Genomic DNA, 18,335 nt, shown 5'->3' on the forward strand with positions numbered 1-18,335 from the left:
CGCACCTCTGGATGACCTGCCCTGGCCCTGAGGCCCCATTCACCCCTGCCCTGATCCACTCCGTCTCTCACCGCGGGGGCTTTGATCTCCACCCCCCTGGCCCCTGTCCCTCTACTTATCAGCTGGGAAAATCTGGAGATCTGAGGGTTGGATTGAGAGATCGCAAGTTGGAGTTATTTTGACTTTGAAATCCCAAGTCTTGCAATGGGTTCATGACAGTTGGCACTATTGACATTTGCATCTGACCCCTGAGATTATATGTAAACAAAAGAGAGAGGAGGAGGAGGAGGATGGATCTGTTGGAATAACTGTTTTTCAGGGACTCGAGCAGGGTTGAGCAGAATGGCGCTTAAGTGCCTAAGTCCACTTATATGTCTGATAGGGGCGAAGCGAACAGTAAGTCACTGATATGAAACCAATAGAATTGCTTGGCTTTCCCTTGGAAGTGAATCCATTAGGAAATGTTGATGGGTGTTTTACAAAGAAGCCCTTTGCAGGGCTGACTTGGTGGGCTTGAAGAAGAAATGCTGTGCCAGGAATGCAGACATAGGGAACTCAGTGGGACCGCTTATCTGAGCACAGGTCCTTGTCCACATCAGCCTTTGCTTGACCAGGTCTTAGACGGGTAACTATGATATTACTAATATTACTGTACAACTTGGCAGTAAGAGATATGGAAAGGACTAATATATAGTTCCTTCCTCCTCAGTGGGTAACGAGTCTGCTTCCCCCTCCCCCAGTCTTATGCTTCTTATGTCTCCTTTCCTCACAATAGGCTTCTGGCATTTGAGGTATCAGCTAGTGCTGTGTGACATGATATGTGCTCAGTGGTGGCAGATGGCAAGTGTTGGGCAGCCTGTAAGACAAGTTAGCCTCTTGGGACAGGTAGCGAGCAGAAGGGAGCCATGCGGAGCTGTGGGTCTGATGTCAGTCCTCAAGAGGGGCAAGGAAGTGCCCTGCTTGAGCACGTGAACATGCACGGTCAGGTTACACCCATGCCTCGCTCACATTTATAAGGCCCCTGTTGTCCAAATTCCTCCCTGGTGTAACTCCAGTTGCCTCGGTGCTGTCATACGAGTGACACAGGACACCTGCTTCCTACTAAACTTGCTATGGTGTTCAGAAAGATGAACTAAAATGGTGGATCAGACTACACAGAATCTGACCTTTTTTGAAGAAGTTATTTGCTGAAAGAACATTTGCACATTCAAGCGTGCTGACAAATGTGAACCTGAGTTTTTGGAAAATCAAGCCGCTATTGATTGGGTTTTCCTTTAATACCCAGACAATCACAGTATACTTCCTATGTGCCCTGTGGACAAGATCTCTGCCCAGTGAATAGGCAAAGGCTTGTTCTGCACGGGTGGTTTCTGAAGCCACGCACTATACTGGAGATGCTCAGTGACCCAAATAAAATCTGCCTGTTTATCTTAAAACAGCACTGTCAGAAGTTCATTGGGCAGATGCATTGGCAAATTGCAACACTGTTTCCTTCCAGTTTGTCCAGTTAGTTATCATCTGGGATCCTAGTTTTCTCTGTTAACGCCCCCCCCCTCAATATTCTCTGATTAAAATCCTCAAATCTGCACTTTTCCATGATTAAAATGAAATGCCACCATAGATATAGGTATCAGTTGAACACAATGTTTTATTGATAGATTTAGAATGTTAAAGCAATTTGGAAGCCTGCCAGTGCCTCAATCATTGTAATCAAATCAATTCTAAATATCTATATATTTTGGCATTTGGTTTTGGTTTCTTTATCATAGAAAATCAGAGCTTCTCCTGCCCCCTTTGCTCACCAGGACGCAGGTCCAGCTGCGGTTGCCCTCCTCTCCTCCCTGCTGCCCCCCCATCCCCCTGCTTTGTGGCATTGAGCAGCCCTGATATGCCTGGTGCTCTGCCCCGCTGATGCTGTTGCCCCCCACTCCTGACTCACAGTCCTCCACTCCCCCAGCTGTGCTGGTGCCCCTCACTCCCCACCCCCAGCTTCCTCGCCCTGCCAGTGCCCCTCACTCCAAACCCACAGTTCCCCACCCCTCCAGCCCTACTGGCGCCCCTCGCTCCTGACTCATTGCTCTCTGGCCCTGCTGGTGCCCCTTACTCCTGACCTGGCCCTGCTGGTGCCTCTCCCAACCCACAGTCCTCCACCCCAGAAGCCCTGCTGGTGCCCTTCACTCCTCACCTGCCCCCTGTCCCTGGTGATGCCGCTAACTCCCAATCCACTGGCCCCACCCCCAGACCCTCACCCCTGAGTGCGTGGGGAAGTGAGGGGAATGTGTGGGTATAGGCAACACCATAAGTGAGGTGTCGGGAGGGCATGGGGGAACTTGTGCCTCCCCTGATTTCTGCACCCACAGTGGGGCACCGGGCTGCAGCCTGGTATACTGGCACCAAGCAGTGGTGGGAGGGAGCACTGCACTGCCATGGCTGCCAAGGTGAGGTACTCCCTGCCTGCCTGGCAGCAGTAGGGGTCACAACTCTACACTGCTACTGGCAGGAGCCCTGCTTGAGCCGCACCACCGTGGCTGCCAAGGTGAGGCTCTGTAGTGGCAGCAGCGTGGAGTTGTGCCCCCCTGCTGCTGCCAGACAGGCAGGGGGCACCTCATCTTGGTGGCCATGGTGGTGTAGTACTCCTGGCAGTGGTGGCGGTAGCACCGAGCCTCCCCTCCCCACCCCACTCCACCCCACCCCACTCTGCCCTCCCATGGTGGGTCCCTCCTACTGGGCTGCTGAGGTGGCTCCTGCCTGGTGCTAGTCTGACCAGGCTACAGCCCTGTGCTGTGCACCCCGCTGTAGGCACAGAAATCTCGGGGGGGGGGCACATGTGTCCCCCCACGCCCTTCTGATGCATTGCCTATACTCTCGCTGCCCTGCCATGTGTCACCTATGACCCCCCGCCCCATAGATTTACCTGCAGGGAGCTGTTGGAGCTGCTCTCCACCACGTTGCTTGGCTGCACTGCCAGCCATGTGTATGTGTACACATGAACATACATGTGACCCCCCCGCCTCTGATTGCCCTTCTCCTGCTCCCCACAGCCCCAAGCAGCTCCTTGCAGGCTGGAAACTTGCCAGCCTGCAAAGGGAAACCTGTGGTTTCCCAGGTTTTTCTCCTTTAAAGGAGAAAATCCATGTTTTTCTGTGGGACATGGAAAACCTGGATCCCTGGTTATCATAGCTCCTTGTAGCTATAACTAATCTGTACCTGTCTAGACCCAAAAAGCCCTGTCAGTCTCCAGTGCATATAACTAGCATCCCTGCCTAACCTCAGCATTGGAGAAAGAACAAAACTCCCCTCTGCTCTTCTGTGCCTTCCTGCAGGGAACATCCCTTATCCCCATTGCTGAAGGAACCACAAGGTACTCCCTGGGAGTGCATAGCCACAGGACTGAAAATAGGCAATGTGCTTACTCCAGTTTAATAGAAGCCATGTTTGTGAGATACAGAAAAACCCACCTCAACCACTGAAACTTGTGGCATCAGCAGCCCTGAACCCAATTCTTTCCAGTCATTTTGAAGGCTTCTAGTAGTCAGTTTTAGGGGCTCTCTCCCTTCATCTGCAAGGTTCCTCTATGAGTTGCCAAGGTGACAGGGGCCTTTCCATCTGCCCATAGCCCTACCCTGCCACAGCTGTAATGCCACCTCTCTGGAGCCATGTCCCCAGCCCCACCCTATTGTCACCCCATTGCCAACAATGAGTCAATTTCTATTCCCTCACTGAGCCTCTGTTAACAGGGGAATTCCTGTGCATGGTTTCTTTTTTTAACTCTCCTTTGACAAGCTATGTAAATTGGCCTTTTTCTTTTTATATTCCTCTTAAAATATCCATACCATTCTTTTTCCATCCATTTCTGCCCCTGCACCCATGTTGTGGTTTGCCTAATGACTTACACTCAGAAGAAGCATATTCCTTGGTTAGTTTTGGAACTTGGTATTGGAGCTACTCATTTTGTGTCTCTCCTTCACACAGTCCTGTTCCATTATGTTTTCAGCAACCTTCAGTTCTTTCCTCCTTCCTTCCTGTCAACCTAAAACCTGTCTATGGCAGAAGACTTGGTGCTCCTGCCACTTTAAAAAGCAGGCAGGCTAGTGTTGGGGCAGCCTGCAGGTACAGCCAGAGTTGATTATGGAGTCATCTGATATTGGAGGAAGGCTGGACTTAGGTAGGATATAAGCCCAGACCTGAGATGAGCCAGCTGTAATAGCTTGAAGCCTGCTGAGAAAACACCACCTCAGCAGACTGGTTGCCGCTGCAGAAGGTCAACATAGAGGGTAACATCTAAAGCAGTCTGGAGGTTTGGGAAGGAACTGAGGGAGGAGGAAGAGGTTCCTATGGACTCAGGGAGGGGTCTGGAGTCCAGATTGAGGGGCCAAATGTGGGACCAGTGGGAGTCCAGGAATCTCAGAGGAGGGGTTAGGTGGAAGAAGACATCGATGAGGATGGCATCTGCAAGGAATGGGGCATGGTGTAGGGGAGGAATGGAGCCATGCAATTCTCCATAAAGTAGGACCGACCACACACACCTGGTGGTCATTTGAGAGAGCAATTTAGGAAGCCCTGGGGTCTTCCTCCGTCATAAAAATAAACAACATCAAAAAGCAGCAGGCAACTAAAAGGGTGATTGCCCCAGAAAGTGAGGGCCGCAGGGACCCCAGGAGCTTCATGGCCACCTCTGGAGAGGTGCCTTGTGACACTGCCCACATCTGAGTTTCATGTTCACTATGTTATACATCACTAATCTGCTTCTACTCCTCATGTCCACCCTTAGATCAATCTCCATCCAGTTTATGCCCAACACTGCCAAAATCTTCTGTTATCCCATTGTTTGTTTATTGGGAAAGCAATGCTGAGATTCTCTTGTAATCTCCTGCTTCCAGCAACTGTGGCTTTAACAGAAGCTTAGGACACAGTCACGGCTGGCAGTATTGGTTTTTGTTGTGATGTTTTCTTTATTGACCACCAGATTTTTGGATCCCTGTTCTCTTCATTGGTTCTGATATAATCTTCTGAGTCCTCTATATTGCTAGTACTGTCTCACAAGCAGAGTGAAAAATCATATCAGTGCTTCTTTGAATAATTGTCTTTGCAATTCACTGATAATTAGTTTTTTTTTTATTAAAAAATCACCAATTCTCAATTTAAAAAACCCCAAACCTGCATTTTTCCATGATTAAAATGAAATGCTACTATATATATATGGAGAGAGGTATCAGTTGAACAGAAAGCTTCATTGATATATTTACAATTTTAAAGTATTTTTGAAGCCTACCAGTGCCTCAATCACTATTCTGATATTGTAAAAGCCTAAGTGTGTCTGTCTGTCCATAATGCTTTATTTGTGCTGTGATTGGCTGACAAACAGCCAATCAGAACATGAAGAAGCATTCTGACAGAAGACAGCCTGCTGCCATGATGGTGGGGACATGGGACAGAGCTGGCCTTGCCCCCCTGCTCTGCTCCCTGCAGGTAATGTAGGGGGGAGTGGACCTGGGCCCAACGCAGAGGGAGGGGAGCAGCCTGAGGCCCAATGCAGGGGGGAAAGTGGGTGCAAGCAGGGCAAAAGCCAGCCCGGTGCGGGGGTGGGGGATGGGGAGGGGACACACGAGACTGGGCCTGGCCTGACACGGCTGCAGCAGTGGCTGGGGGAGGGAAGGAGTCAGTTGTGGTGACCCAGCTTCTCCCCACCCTCAGGCCCAGTCATCCCCCACAGTGGGCCTGGGCCTGCTCCTCCCTTCTCCCTGCTGCTGTGGCAGGGAGGGGGAAAGCAGTCTTGGACCCCAAGCAGCAGGATGGAAGGGGGAGTGGGCCCAGATGGTGGGGCCCCGGGCTCTGTCCCTGCCCACTCCCCCCACCCCTCTGTCATTGTTGACAGGCAATTGGCTAGTAATAAAATAATTTCTAAATGCCTATAAATTTTGGTGGTTGATTTTGGCTTTTTTTATCAAGCAAAATCAGAGCTCCCCTTGCCCCATTCACTCACCAGGGCATGGGTTCAAATGAGGCTGCCCCCTGGCGCTGCTTTGTGGTGCTGAGCAGCCCTGATATGCCAGTGCCCTGTCCATGCCATTGCCCCTCACTCTTCATCCACAGCCCCCTGGGCCTTGCTGGTGCCCCTCACTCCCCACCCACAGCCCTCTGGCAGGTTTATTGTTATATGTGAACAAGCTGAGAATAATTCAGATGTTGCAAGGTGGCTATAACTTTAAATGCGCAGGAAGCAGTGTTAAAGTTGAAGCTGTTGTGCTACATTTGAATCTTTCTTCTTTGGTTCTCGCCTTTTTAAAACATTTCCGCTTTTGAAAGAGTTCCAAGTTGACGTGTGTCCACACCCATTGTCAGGTGCAGCACATGGGATTTGTGACCTTAAGGACGCTTTTCAGAGTGTGAACAGTGACTGCTCTCATCCTAATGTGCCACGTGTCCAGCCTCTGGCAGCATTAGCCAGACCAGTTTACGGGTATGGTTTTATTCTGTGCTGGGCTGGAAAAAACAGAGGGAGGAGGGCAGGGGGTATCACACAATTTTAGCAGCCAGTGGAAGTAGCTGTCACAGGCTTGGTAAGTGAGTTGTGCTGACTGCAGAGAGACTGTTTACTCACACAGGGAGCAGGCAGCAGATAGCCTGAGGTCAGAGGTAAGCAGATTTGCACTGTTTACCTGACTGGCAGGCAGGGAGGGAGTGCAGCCACACCCTCCTGGGCAGGGTTTCAGGTTCCTGTTTCACTCTACAGACCTACACACATGCACACAGAGGCTGGCAGATGAGCGAGTGCTGTCAGGAGGGCTCACCCCACTCTTGGATTTCTGCTGGTGGATTTTTAGCCCCTTCTTATTTTAGCTAAAGAGATGGACAGACGGTAACACCAACAGGATCCAAACCATTTATTCCATATCCAGACGATCACAAACTCAGTCAATGGTAAGTGGATACCGCTGAAGCTGACTGTGGCATCCACAGACCCTACCCCTGGGTAAATGTGCATGTATGTGGGGGACGGCCTTCTGTGTGAATTCCTGTCTACTCCAGCCCCCTTGGGTAGGTCTACTCCATGCACAGAGGGGCTAGGTGATTGTGCTGAAGTATTAAAGATTGGGCTGCAAACCCATTCTGAATTCAGCTGTATATTGGAAGGGCTGGCAAACGTTCAGAGGACTGAGTGGACTGCCTTGTTTTTATTGGCAGTGGAGCACTTGACTCCAGTACCTCATCACTTGGCTGCAGTATTTTTCAGCATTTTTGGGGCAGTCTGTGTGTGTGTGTGTGTGTGTGTGTGTGTGTGTGTATGTGTGTGTCTCTTTGTGTCTCTCTCATTACACCTTGATATGCAAACAATATGTGGCAGGGGATCCACAGTCTGGTATCCATTTATCTAGAAGTGGGGTTTTTACTTTTAGATTTGTGAACTGGCCCCTGCTTTAGTGTTGCTTTATCATACAATTCTCTTTACTGAACTGTTGCAGGAGCTAATTAAATGTCACTACAGTGAGTAAGCCAAGGTTAAATCAGTGCAAGAGCAGCCATTTAGCAAGCTGCATTGATTTCAGTACAGCAGCCTAAAGCCTGGTTCAGATTCTCTTCTGCATACAGCCCAGGCCAAGGCAGAGTTATTCCCACTGTTGGTGTGCCTTTTTCTTCCTGTGATTGCCAGAACATGGCCCCACCCTTTCCATGGACTTGGTCTTGGAAGGAAAGCCTATTTGCTTAGAACTTGACCTGCCTTTGTGCATGTGACCTAGGAGATTCCCACTAACAGGTCTGGGGCCTTGGGCTGTACAGCAGGGCTCTCTGGATGATTGATCTTCCACTGCTGCCTTACCTGGGGAGAAGACCACTGAAAACATTTGCACTTTATCACACACGTCTGTGGTAAAGTGCACATGTTTTCAGTGGTCTCAGAGATATGAAAAAAATCATGTTGGGTCAAACAAAAACCTTTTATTCTGGGAGTTTTTGAGCCCCTTTTAACCTTGTAACATTATTTTGGTGGCTTGGGGTATTAAAAGCAGAAGGGTTGAATTTTGACAATGCCCAAACAAGTGGGAAAGCTGTTAGCCTCTAGCTTCTGCTTCAGGTGCTGCCTGTGGTTCCAATCAGCTTAAAGTCCACAGCGTGTAATTGTGATTGGCGAAGGTCCAGCTCTACACACCCCCTGTCTATGATGCAGGTAAAATACAAGGCCCAGGTAACAATGCCGTATCACTCACTTTTTAAAATCAGCCCTTTTACAAACCAAGCCCCCAGTAAGCTACTAAACATGAATGAGGACAAAGTGAAAACCATGCAATATCCTTCGGATCTAGACTATTTTTTGAGGTGCTTACAGTCTAAGGCAGGAGTGACCAAGATACGGCCTACTGGCCAAATCCAGCCTGCATGTCATACAACCCACAGGACTAGAAATCTGGTGGTGGGGGAGCAGTGGCAGTGTTAATTGCCATGACTCCCAGAGTGGCAGCAGTTAAACCATCTGCCACTCATCATCCTGTCTTCAGATTTTAGACATGAGGAGCCCCACAGTAAAGATGATGCACTCCACATGTGGACTGAACCTGGTTACCAGATCAGGCCTGTAGACTAGCCCCACACATGCTATATCCAGCCTGCGGGGCAAGATGAAATTGGAACCACTGATCTAAGGGGTAGATTCTCAGCTGGTGAAAGCTATGAGAACACCAGTGAAGTCAGAGTTAAGTAATTACATGAATATTACAGTGTTCCTATCCCATATGACAACTGATAAGAGTATGTGTACACATGTGTACATATGTGTTCAGTTGTGCATGTATTAGGGTAAAATAATTCTTTACATACAGCATATTTTGTCACAACACAATATTTTTTTCTCTGACTGGTTTTAAGGCATAAGTACATATATCTGCAGCAAACATTCAACGGGTAGAGCTAAATTATAAGCGTTAGGGTCAGTGGTATACAGATGGTGGTATGACCTGCTTGCAGCCATTTCATTTTTATTTCATTTTCACTCTGCGGACCCTGAGATCTTGGGTCAGGATCTCTGGCCAGTAGGAAATGCCATTTCTTAGAAATTGAGTTTGTTTTCTAGCCATTATGATAAGACATCTTCATTTTTAGGGAATTGTTTCTTAGAGTTTATGTAGGAAAAGATACTAACAGCTAGAGCATAGGCATATGGCATTGTTGTTCCTAAATCTTTCGTGTTGTAGGTAGTGATGTTGTGTTGTAACTCTGACAGTCCAGGGAATATAAAAGAATGAAGATTTATTTGGCATAAGTTTTTACTATACAAATCTTGCTCTTGGAGAAATGTCCAATAACATGTCATTTTCAGAGCATGAATTTTGAGAGCTTGCCCATCCCAAGATCATTAGAGTTCCACTCTAGGGCTAGGGACAGACATTCGGAAAACTGGAGCCTGAACTGATTCAACCTTTGCCATGTAGTCTAACTTGCCTAGGTTGAACCGGTTTGTAACAGAGCAGACATGCAGCCACATACCTGCAGTTGTTCAGGCCAGGAGCTGGAGGCGCTAGAGCGTGCCCCTAGCTGCAGGCAAGCTGTGCTGGAGCAGGGCATGGCCAGTCCAGGCTGAACTGGCCAGGGAGGGGTTTCATTCCCCCCTTGCTATCCCACTGGCAGGGACCCAAGCCAGGACTGCCGGGCACTCCCCCATTGCTGCTGCAGCAGTGGGGTACCATGGCCCCTGAGGCAGCGTGGGGGTTAGTCTCCCTTCTACCCCACTGGCAGCCAGGTCTGCCTGCTCAGTCCCTGTGGGGGAATAAGTCCCCTGTTGTCCCTGCCACTGGATGCCGGAAGGAGAAATAACTCAGTTCTGGCAACTTTCACTCCCTACACTTGAACTCTCTTTCTCACCTGAACCTTCCCTCAAGTATCCCAGGTCCCCAAGCACACACATACACACTGTACCATCCAAGTTAGGAACTTACCTGTGTGTATGTGTAGGTGGGCTCTATGTGTGTGAACTGGTGAGTGTGTGTGTGCGTGTGTGTGTATGTATGTCATTGTGTGCATGATATACAAATTAGTGATCTGTGTCTAACTTTTGGGGTGTATGTGCTTGAATTGGTGATAGGTATGCATGTGCGTAGGCGGGTTTGGATGTGTATGTGCCTGAGCTGGTAGTGTGTGTGTCTATGAACCTAATTGATTTGTGTGTTTGTATATGTGCAATTGTGTCACACCCTCCTGTCTAACTGCGAAATACTCAGATCCTGAGAGTTGGCCTGACCTCACAGGACAACAGACCAATCTGGGAGGATTGATCTAGGTCGGGGTGATCTAGTAAATTCTACTTTGGTCGTCTCTCAAGCTTCTGGGTTTTGCTGATTGCCGCACTGGGCTGGGGAGGATTTTTTTCCCCTTCCCCCATGGGTTTTTTTGCTTTTGGTTTGGTTTTGATTTTTCACCTGCCAAGGCTTGGGGTTTTAACTGGGCTGTGCCAATTCTTTTAGGACTAAATCCCAGAGGTTCCTCCTGCCTAAAAGGTCTCACTGCTCTGCTCAGGGTCAGGCCAATCACTACATTTGGGGTCAGAAAGGAATTTTACCCCATGGTCAAATTAGTGCAGACTACGAGGGTTTTCATGTTCTCCTATAGCGTGGTTTGTGACTCTCTCCCTTGGATATTTCAAGTGTCCCCCTGCTTTACCTGTGGCAAGTTAGGGTGCTTTGCTTTATGGCTGTGTGGCAGGTTGCCTGTGTATTTTAGCAGTAGATTAGAAAAGGGGTTCCCTGGGATAGTTTGGATAGCAATGGTCCTGCCTCTGGCAGGGGACTGGACTGGAGGCCTTTTTCCAGCCCTACTTTTCTATGATTGTACCTCATAAGCTGTATACATTTCAACTGATTTCCTCTGTACTGAGCCCAATAACTTGTTTGGCTGAGGCTGTGCCTACAATGGAAAGCATTTTGTTGGTATAGGAATACAGGTATACCATACAGGAAAAGGGAACTCTGTGCTGGTAAAGCAGAACCACACCCATAGGTGCAATGAGCTGTATTGGTTAAAATATAGTTCTAGTGGTTTAAGTGTGGCTATACTAAGGTATAGCATTGTACATATAGTATTATTACATATTTGAGACTGGACAAGCACCTGGCTGGGGTCATTTGACCCCAGCGCTATTTCCTGGCAAGGGCAGGGGGTCGGACTTGATGATCTATTGAGGTCCCTTCTGACCCTAAAAATCTATGAAATCTATGAAACTCCCATCTCTGTCCCTCAAAAGGGGCCCTGCAGGATGGCGTCTGGCCATGCCCCAGCCTGGCTGCGGCAGCAGGAGGGAGCAGGACCCTTGGTGGGGGCAGCAGCACCTGTCATAATGTCAGGGAATGCAAGCCCCTTCCTGGTGGGGAGCCCTGCTGGCAGAGCTGTGGCAGGCTGCGCACGGCAGCACCGGGGTCTAGAGTGAGTCAGAGCAGTGCAGCCCCCCTCCCCCTCCTGCCAGGAAGAGACTTGTGCTCCGGGAAACTCCCCCCTTGCCGTGGCCAGGCGGGGGCAGGACCAGACGCGACCAGCTGGGTGGATCCGGCCCACAGAGAGGCTTTGTCTGGTCTCTGGCAGGTCCCTCAGTCTTGTCTGGCCGAGGCACCACCCCTGGGTATGCAGCTGGGCTGAGGCTGCTGTGCGTCGGGACTGCCTTTCTAGGCAGCCTGGCCACAGCAGCTCCTTTGAGGCTGCTGCTGGCCCCAGTCCCGTAGTACAGGCACCTGTGGTGGCACTACCTGTGGCTGTGCTACATGTTCCTGCCCCTGTGGGTGAGCTGGGTGGGGAGAGGGGCAGAGGCAGGGTCTGGAACGGGGAGTGCCCTCCCTCCAGTGCGGGCCTTACCATGTGGCCAGGCTGGAGTGGCTGGAGGCTCCACAGTCATGACTGTTGGAGATGGTGTGCGGCTCTGGGCAGTGTCCTTGGATTGTGGGGTGCAGCAGGCAGGTGCCTGGCTGTGCCCCCCCTGGGAGGAGCTGGTGGTGCTGGTGTCTGGGTGTGTCATGACCAGCAGTGCCTGGTGGGCTGGCCTGGGCTCCCTGAGCTGCTGGTGGAGGGTGCAGCCAGCGAGCTGGGTGGGACAGGCTTCTGGATGCCTGAGGGGCCCTTCCCCTGGTGACATGTCACCGAGGGTGCCAGGCTGGGGTGGGGGCTCAGGCAGGTTGCCCATGCTGCTGTACCCAGCATGGCTGTGGCCTGGGTCCCAGGGTGCTAGTCCTAAAAGCACCAGTCAGCATTCCCCAACCAATGATTTTGGTTGGCAATGGAAACCCACTGTACCCGCAAGCCCTTGACCTTTAAGTGGCACTGCTGCGCTGACTGGTTGTGCCCATGCTTCCACATCTGGACTGACAGCCCCTCATAGTATTGGAGCGCCCATTCTGCTCAAACTCACGCTGCATCTCTACCTCGCCCCACAGTGCCACAAGGTCACCAGCCTCCTTCATGGACTAGTTGGAGCTATGGGTGGTGGGCAGGGGCCTTGGCATGACTGCAGATGAGGAGGACACCATTGTGGGTCCTGCTCTAGCTCTTTGGGTCCCCATGTGGTTGTCCCTGTGCTGCTGGGACTGGCCAGCTGCCTGCAGTGCCCAGCACAGGGTTCCAGCATGGGACTGATTGATGTGTGGCAGAGGCAACACCCTGCATCACCTGCAAGCTGAGGGCAGACTGCTGGGGCTGGGCTGCAGGCAGGTGGAGTTATCTCCGGCAGGCAGAAGCTGCCTGCAGCTGGGCCTAGGGATAGCAGTTCTGTCTGGAGTATGGAACTGCAGGCCTGGACAGCGTGGGCCTGGCAGGCATGTGGCAGCACAATGCTAGGCAGCAGCACCAGGGTGCAGGCAGGCTAGGGCAGCTGGCCTGTGGCCTGCCCAGGGGAACACAGGGGCCTGGAGTGGTCTCAGGCCCCCTGCTGGTGTGCTCCAGAGCTCTGAGTGCCTCCTGGCTTTTAAAGGCCTGAGGCAGGGGCTGCCGTAGAGACAGCCTAGCCCTGGGGCAAGGGAGGCTCCCAGCCCGAAGCCCTGGGGCTAGTGTCAGGCCAGTCCCCTAGTGGCAGGGCTGGCCCAGTCACATCTATGCAGTAACTAATCGAGAATAAATTTTCTACCTGCATTTGCGGGTAGCAAATTTAATTTTGATTAAGCATTTTTACTGCACAGTAAGTGTGCACATGTGTAGATGCACATGCTTACTACGCAGTAAACTATACTACCGCACAGTTAAGCATCTCATGTAGACATGCCCACAGAGTTCAAACTTGATTCTTTGTGGATTGGCAGTGGCTGAATTTGGATTTGCTTGTTCCTGACTGATGCTTTTAGGAGTATGCATCAACTTGAGATGCAGATGAGACTGGCTGAGGGATCTTTTATAAGGTAGAAAAAAGGATGAGTTGTATGGGTTTTTCTTTATGACCTGTCAAATCTTAGACCTTGCAGCCTAATTCTGATCTCATGGGATGGCCAATAGGTACCCCATGGTCTGTTGAATTAATAAAGATTGGGGCTTATTGTCACGTGAGCAGTACAGATATATGGCAAAGGCAAAGCACATAGAAATTGAAGAGTGCTCACATATAACTAGTGCTTTGAAATAAACTAAAGGCAGCCAAGTTTCATAGTTGGTAGGGTTGGAAGGGACCTGAGCAGATCATCAAGTCCGACGCCCTGCCATGGCAGGAAAGAGTATTGGGGTCATATGACCCCGGCTAGGTGTTTAAGTATCTTACTTTCACCCAGGCAGGGGTGGAAGGGAGCAGGAAAGAAGTTTATTTCCCCCTCCCTTCCCCTGTCCCACCAGCAAGCACTTTTCCTTGCTGGCTGCTTCAGCAGTGGGGGCATGGCCAGCTCTGGCAGTAACCTTGAATAAACTGGCCAGAGAGGGATTTAATTCCCCCCTCCCTGTCCTACCACCAGGGACCTGAACCAGGTCTGCCAGGTGCTCCCCTCTCACTGCTGCAGTGATGGGGCCAGGCACAGCCATATGCTGGCTGGCATGGCCCCCTGAGGCAGAGGGGGTGGGGGGGTTATTCCCCCATCTACCCCAATGCCCCCCAGGGACTGCAGCCAGGTCTGCCTCACCTGACTGCCACCACTGCTTGCTGCCTGCTTGGGGCAAGCAGTGGAATAAGCCCCCTGCTTCCCCCTCTGCCAGATGCTGGAGGGAGGGGGAATAACCCCCCTCCCTGTTCCCTGCCTCTGGCTGCACTCCCGCCTGGCTGCTGGAGCAGCAAGGAGGCAGGGCTCTCAATGGGGGCAGCAGCCCCTGTCATTGTGTCAGGGAGCACGAGCCCATTCCTGGCAGGGGTCAGGGGAGTGCTATTGGGGTGGGCAGAGCTGCAGCAGACTGTGAGTGACAGCACGGGGGCTCAGACGGGGCCAGAGCCCAGTTGCCCCAGCACTGCTGTGGTCCACAGCAGCTTTCCCTACCCCACAGCATGGCCCTGCACCAGGCTTGTGCTTCCTGACACCATGACAGGGGCTGCTGCTCCCATCATGTTTGCTCCCCTGTCACCCTCTGCCTCAGGGGCCATGCCAGCTGGTGTCTGGCTGTGCCTAGCCACACCACTGCATCAGTGAGGAGGGAGCACCGGGCAGACCTGGATCATGTACCTGTGACTGGGGCAGGAACCCCTCCTTGGGCTCCCCGCCACCCCCACCCCTTCCCCCAGCACAGCTTTCCTGCAGCTGAGGGTGCACTCTAGCACCCCCCCGGTGCCTGGCCTAAGCAACTGTAGTCATGTGCCGGCATTTCCTCAGCCCAGAGGGAATGTCTGGACAGTTGCAGATAGGTTCAGCCTAGGCAGCTTAGACTAACCTGCAAAGATTGAATCAATTCAGGCTCCGGCTTTTTGACTGTATGTCCCTAGCCACAGAGCCAATCACAGATCCCAGAGGTGGGTCTGAACTCCTGCCCCTTTTTGGAATGTAGGGGCATGACTTGGGGATGCATATTACTTTTTTCTAGCCTAGTGGTCTTCAAACTTTTAGAGTCAGGGCACCCCATCACTGTTCTTTTTAATCTAGTGGGATCCCCAGTTGAGAACCACTGAACTATTGCAATGTGTTCCATGTGTTTCCTATGCAAAGTGCTTTAGAAGAAGCATAGAGTAGCCATGAAAAACCTTCCTGAATTGAAAAGGGGAACTGGACGTGATATACCTATACACACACACACACACTCTCTCTCTCTCTCTCTCTGTTTATATATATACACGCTATATATAACATTAAAAATCTTTCTTTTGTATCGGGATACTGTGTCTCTAGTGGTACCTGTTTAAACAGTGAGCTAATTGTATCTGTTAATACAGTTATTTTAATGCCCTGAAATTGTTTTCTGTATGAATCTCCTTCAGTTACACTGCATGGGTCCTCCAGATTGAAATCAGCTGCCTCAGCTTATCTCCGTTGCTCTGAGCCAGGGTGCTGCTAGTGCCACCATGACCAGATAAAAATGCTTGCTGCACTGAACCTGGGAAGGCTGCAGCATGTGCACTCTCCTGCTTGCATTAACGCTCTCTTATCAGCCTAAATCAGGCAGGTGAGCCAGCTGATGCTGTGCTCCTACCTGGTCCAACCCTTCATGGCATCTTTTGGAAACAGGCACATACACGCCTCTGTTCCCAGAAGGAGTGTGGGGACAACCAGACCAAGAAGGGCTGAAGTACCAGCCAGCTCTCCTCCCCACTTTAGGCTGATCAGAGTGCCTTTATGCAGTTGGGAGACCACATACCTGATGCAGCTGCTTGAGACACTTTTACTGGATTGTGGCAGTGGTATCTTCATTGTGGCACCTTGGGTGCTATGTTACCTGGGTTGAGAACCACTGCTATAGTTACTTGGGACCCAGCAGTAGGGCACAGCGTGGTGGTGTTGTCCACCTTTGCTTTGTAGACTGCTGGATAGTACACTGGCCTAGCTAGAGTTTGGGAGACTGAGACCTGGGTTCCCTCTTAACCTAAGTTAACCCATAATTTCCCTTTTCCAGGACAGTGCCTAAATCACTCAGCTATGATAGTGACAGGGTACCCTCCACCTTCTTGTGGGGCTAAAAGTCTTGTGGCTTGAGACCACAAACAAGAGACTGAATCTCTTTATAACTAGTGATGAGGGCAGAGTCCTGGGTTCTGGTCCCTAAAGAGAGTTATCTCCCTGCTGTTTCTCTGATCCCATGGTCATGGCATTGCTAACTGCCCAATATCCAGCATCACTAGGAGGGCTGGGGTCCCCCCCAAAGCCTGTTCTATGTTCAGGTACTGCCCTGAGAAGTAGGAAATGTGGGTTTGAATCTCTCAGCAGGAAGAGAGATTTAATCATTGTTTTCTACAAAAAGTGCTTTCTTGTTGTTTGATATAGCCTTAATACATATTATTCATAACTCAGAGATAGATGCAGGTTTCATTTTTAGAAGGCACACACTATACATTTTAAAGCAGTGATTTATTTTGATATTTTGTTTCAGATTAATTGTCTAGCTACATCAGAAAACTGAATTATATTAATAGATTCATAGATGCTAGGGTCAGAAGGAACCTCAACAGATCATTGAGTCCAACCCCCTGCCTAGGCAAGAAAGAGTGCTGGTGTCAGATGACCCCAGCCAGATGCCTATCCAGCCTTCTCTTAAAGACCACCTCCCTTGGAAAAAGGGAGGTGGACTGGAACAAGAGGAATGCTTGAACCAAATTAACAGAGGTAGAGGGCAAAAAATCTCTTGCTATTTTGTTGCACCTAGTAATTTCCCAGTACAAAACAGTGATATAATTATTTGCAGTAAAAATATGCTTTAGTTCACAGATAGCAAGAAAAAAAAAAGAAATGTTATATATTGAAGGAATAGGCAGATATTTAAAAGGGGAAAAAAATCACTTGTAATATTTACTTAACAGACCCAAATTCCAAGATTCTCCTTATGATTTGGTTATTTTACTTACCAAAGCTAATTGAAGCAGATACTTGTGAAGTCATTGGGAAGTGAACTATCTCCAATTCACTAGATAAGTCATGGATATTTGGGGGATATTTTTGTATTAGAGAACACTGTATTAGAGAACAGCAACAACTATCACTAAAAATAACAGATATTTAAATTGTTTTAAGTAAAACAACAAATTTATTATGTAGTTTGGTTGTTTTTCTCTGTCAGCAAACATTTATAATTATTGTAACATAACAAACGTGTATTTTTTAATTTTTAACTATTTTAGTTATAAATGTGAAATGTGTTTTTAACAAAAATTAAATAGATTATTTCAGTCAGGTCAACATGAGAAACTTGAAATACTGGATTATGCAGCAAACTCAGTCTTCACCTTCCTCTTCCTGTTTATTCATAGACTGGAAAAGAAAGACAAGCCTTCCTGCTTTTTCAGTTCCCAAGCAATTTCTCAGTTTAGAATGAATTAGTCCAAAGGAAGAAAATATACTTTCTATACCTGCAGAAGAAGCTACTGCTGGTAAAAGCTGGATTATCACTTCAGTAGTCTCTGATGGGTTCAAGTGCTTAAGGGCATTTATACATGTGCTCCAGGAAGGGGCAGGGCACTTTAATTAGAGCGGCTCCAAGAGCTGCTCTAATTAAAGTACCCAGAGCGTCACGTGTATCGGCATCTCTGTGCTGAAAAATGGTGGCAGGGGTGCTTTAATTTAAGATCGTCGAATGAGCTTTAGTTAAAGTGCCCCCACCACCATTTTTCAGTGCTGGGACACTGATACACGTGATGCTTGAGTCTGCTGGAGCATGGTAATTACCACACTCCAGCAGGCTTAATTAATTGAGTCTGCTTCAATGTTCTGTAATTACAGCGTGTCAGAGCAGCCTCTTTGCACATGTATAGGTACCCTGAGTTCAACCAGTTCAGTGATATGACTTTCTTTAAAACCTCATCAGCAAGCATATATTTCTTGAATGGTTCACCCTTAGCCCTAAAATATATTATAGTTGGTATTATGGAGGGTTGATTGCTGGATGCCCATCTCACAGCCAACTCCTCCTCTTCAGCAGTTAAGGATAGAGTCTGGTACTTAGTGTTGAGAATATTGGCAAGAAAATGAGATGGAGATAGTGTTTGATCTATTCATCTTTTAAATGCCTGTGATTTAACTTTGTCACTGCATATTTTGCTTTTCCAGGTCTCACTCAGTTCCTTCCAAATTTCAACAGCATCAGCAATAAAACAGCCATTTCCCTGCACTGGCTCCTGCCAGGCAATGGGGGCGATCCCCACTGCCCCACCCCACTGCCCTGTGCTGTGGGGGTGGGGGCTCTGCCATGAGCCCCCGGAGGCCCTGATGGCCACTGCAGCAGCCAGTGAGTGCAGGGCTTTTTTCTGAAAAAGACCTGGGATA

At 49.5% G+C, this 18,335-nt stretch overlaps 1 protein-coding gene and 1 long non-coding RNA gene across 3 annotated transcripts in view; one reads left to right on the forward strand and one right to left on the reverse strand.

The window, feature by feature from the left end:
- Positions 1–17,483, reverse strand: part of LOC109323648 — a 23,360-nt gene extending 5,877 nt beyond the window's left edge. Inside the window, exons 1-2 of the long non-coding RNA XR_002104710.1 lie at positions 17,272–17,483; positions 14,894–14,895 (exon numbers count right to left, since the gene is read on the reverse strand). This is a non-coding gene — a long non-coding RNA (uncharacterized LOC109323648). The remainder of the gene's footprint in view (positions 1–14,893; positions 14,896–17,271) is intronic.
- CORO2A (coronin 2A) overlaps positions 1–18,335 on the forward strand; it is a 98,960-nt gene that overhangs the window by 47,941 nt on the left and 32,684 nt on the right. The window contains exon 1 of one of the 2 annotated variants that reach the window (XM_019555329.1): positions 6,697–6,921. The exons of the other annotated variant lie outside the window; for it this stretch is intronic. Within the exon in view, the coding sequence (XP_019410874.1) occupies positions 6,919–6,921 (3 nt within the window). The 5' untranslated portion in view covers positions 6,697–6,918. Of the gene's footprint in view, positions 1–6,696; positions 6,922–18,335 lie in introns of those variants that run through there. 2 annotated transcript variants of the gene reach the window in all.

This window comes from Crocodylus porosus, unplaced genomic scaffold, assembly GCF_001723895.1.
Source record: "Crocodylus porosus isolate Cpor-Errol unplaced genomic scaffold, CroPor_comp1, whole genome shotgun sequence".
Classification (NCBI taxonomy): Eukaryota; Metazoa; Chordata; order Crocodylia; family Crocodylidae; genus Crocodylus; species Crocodylus porosus.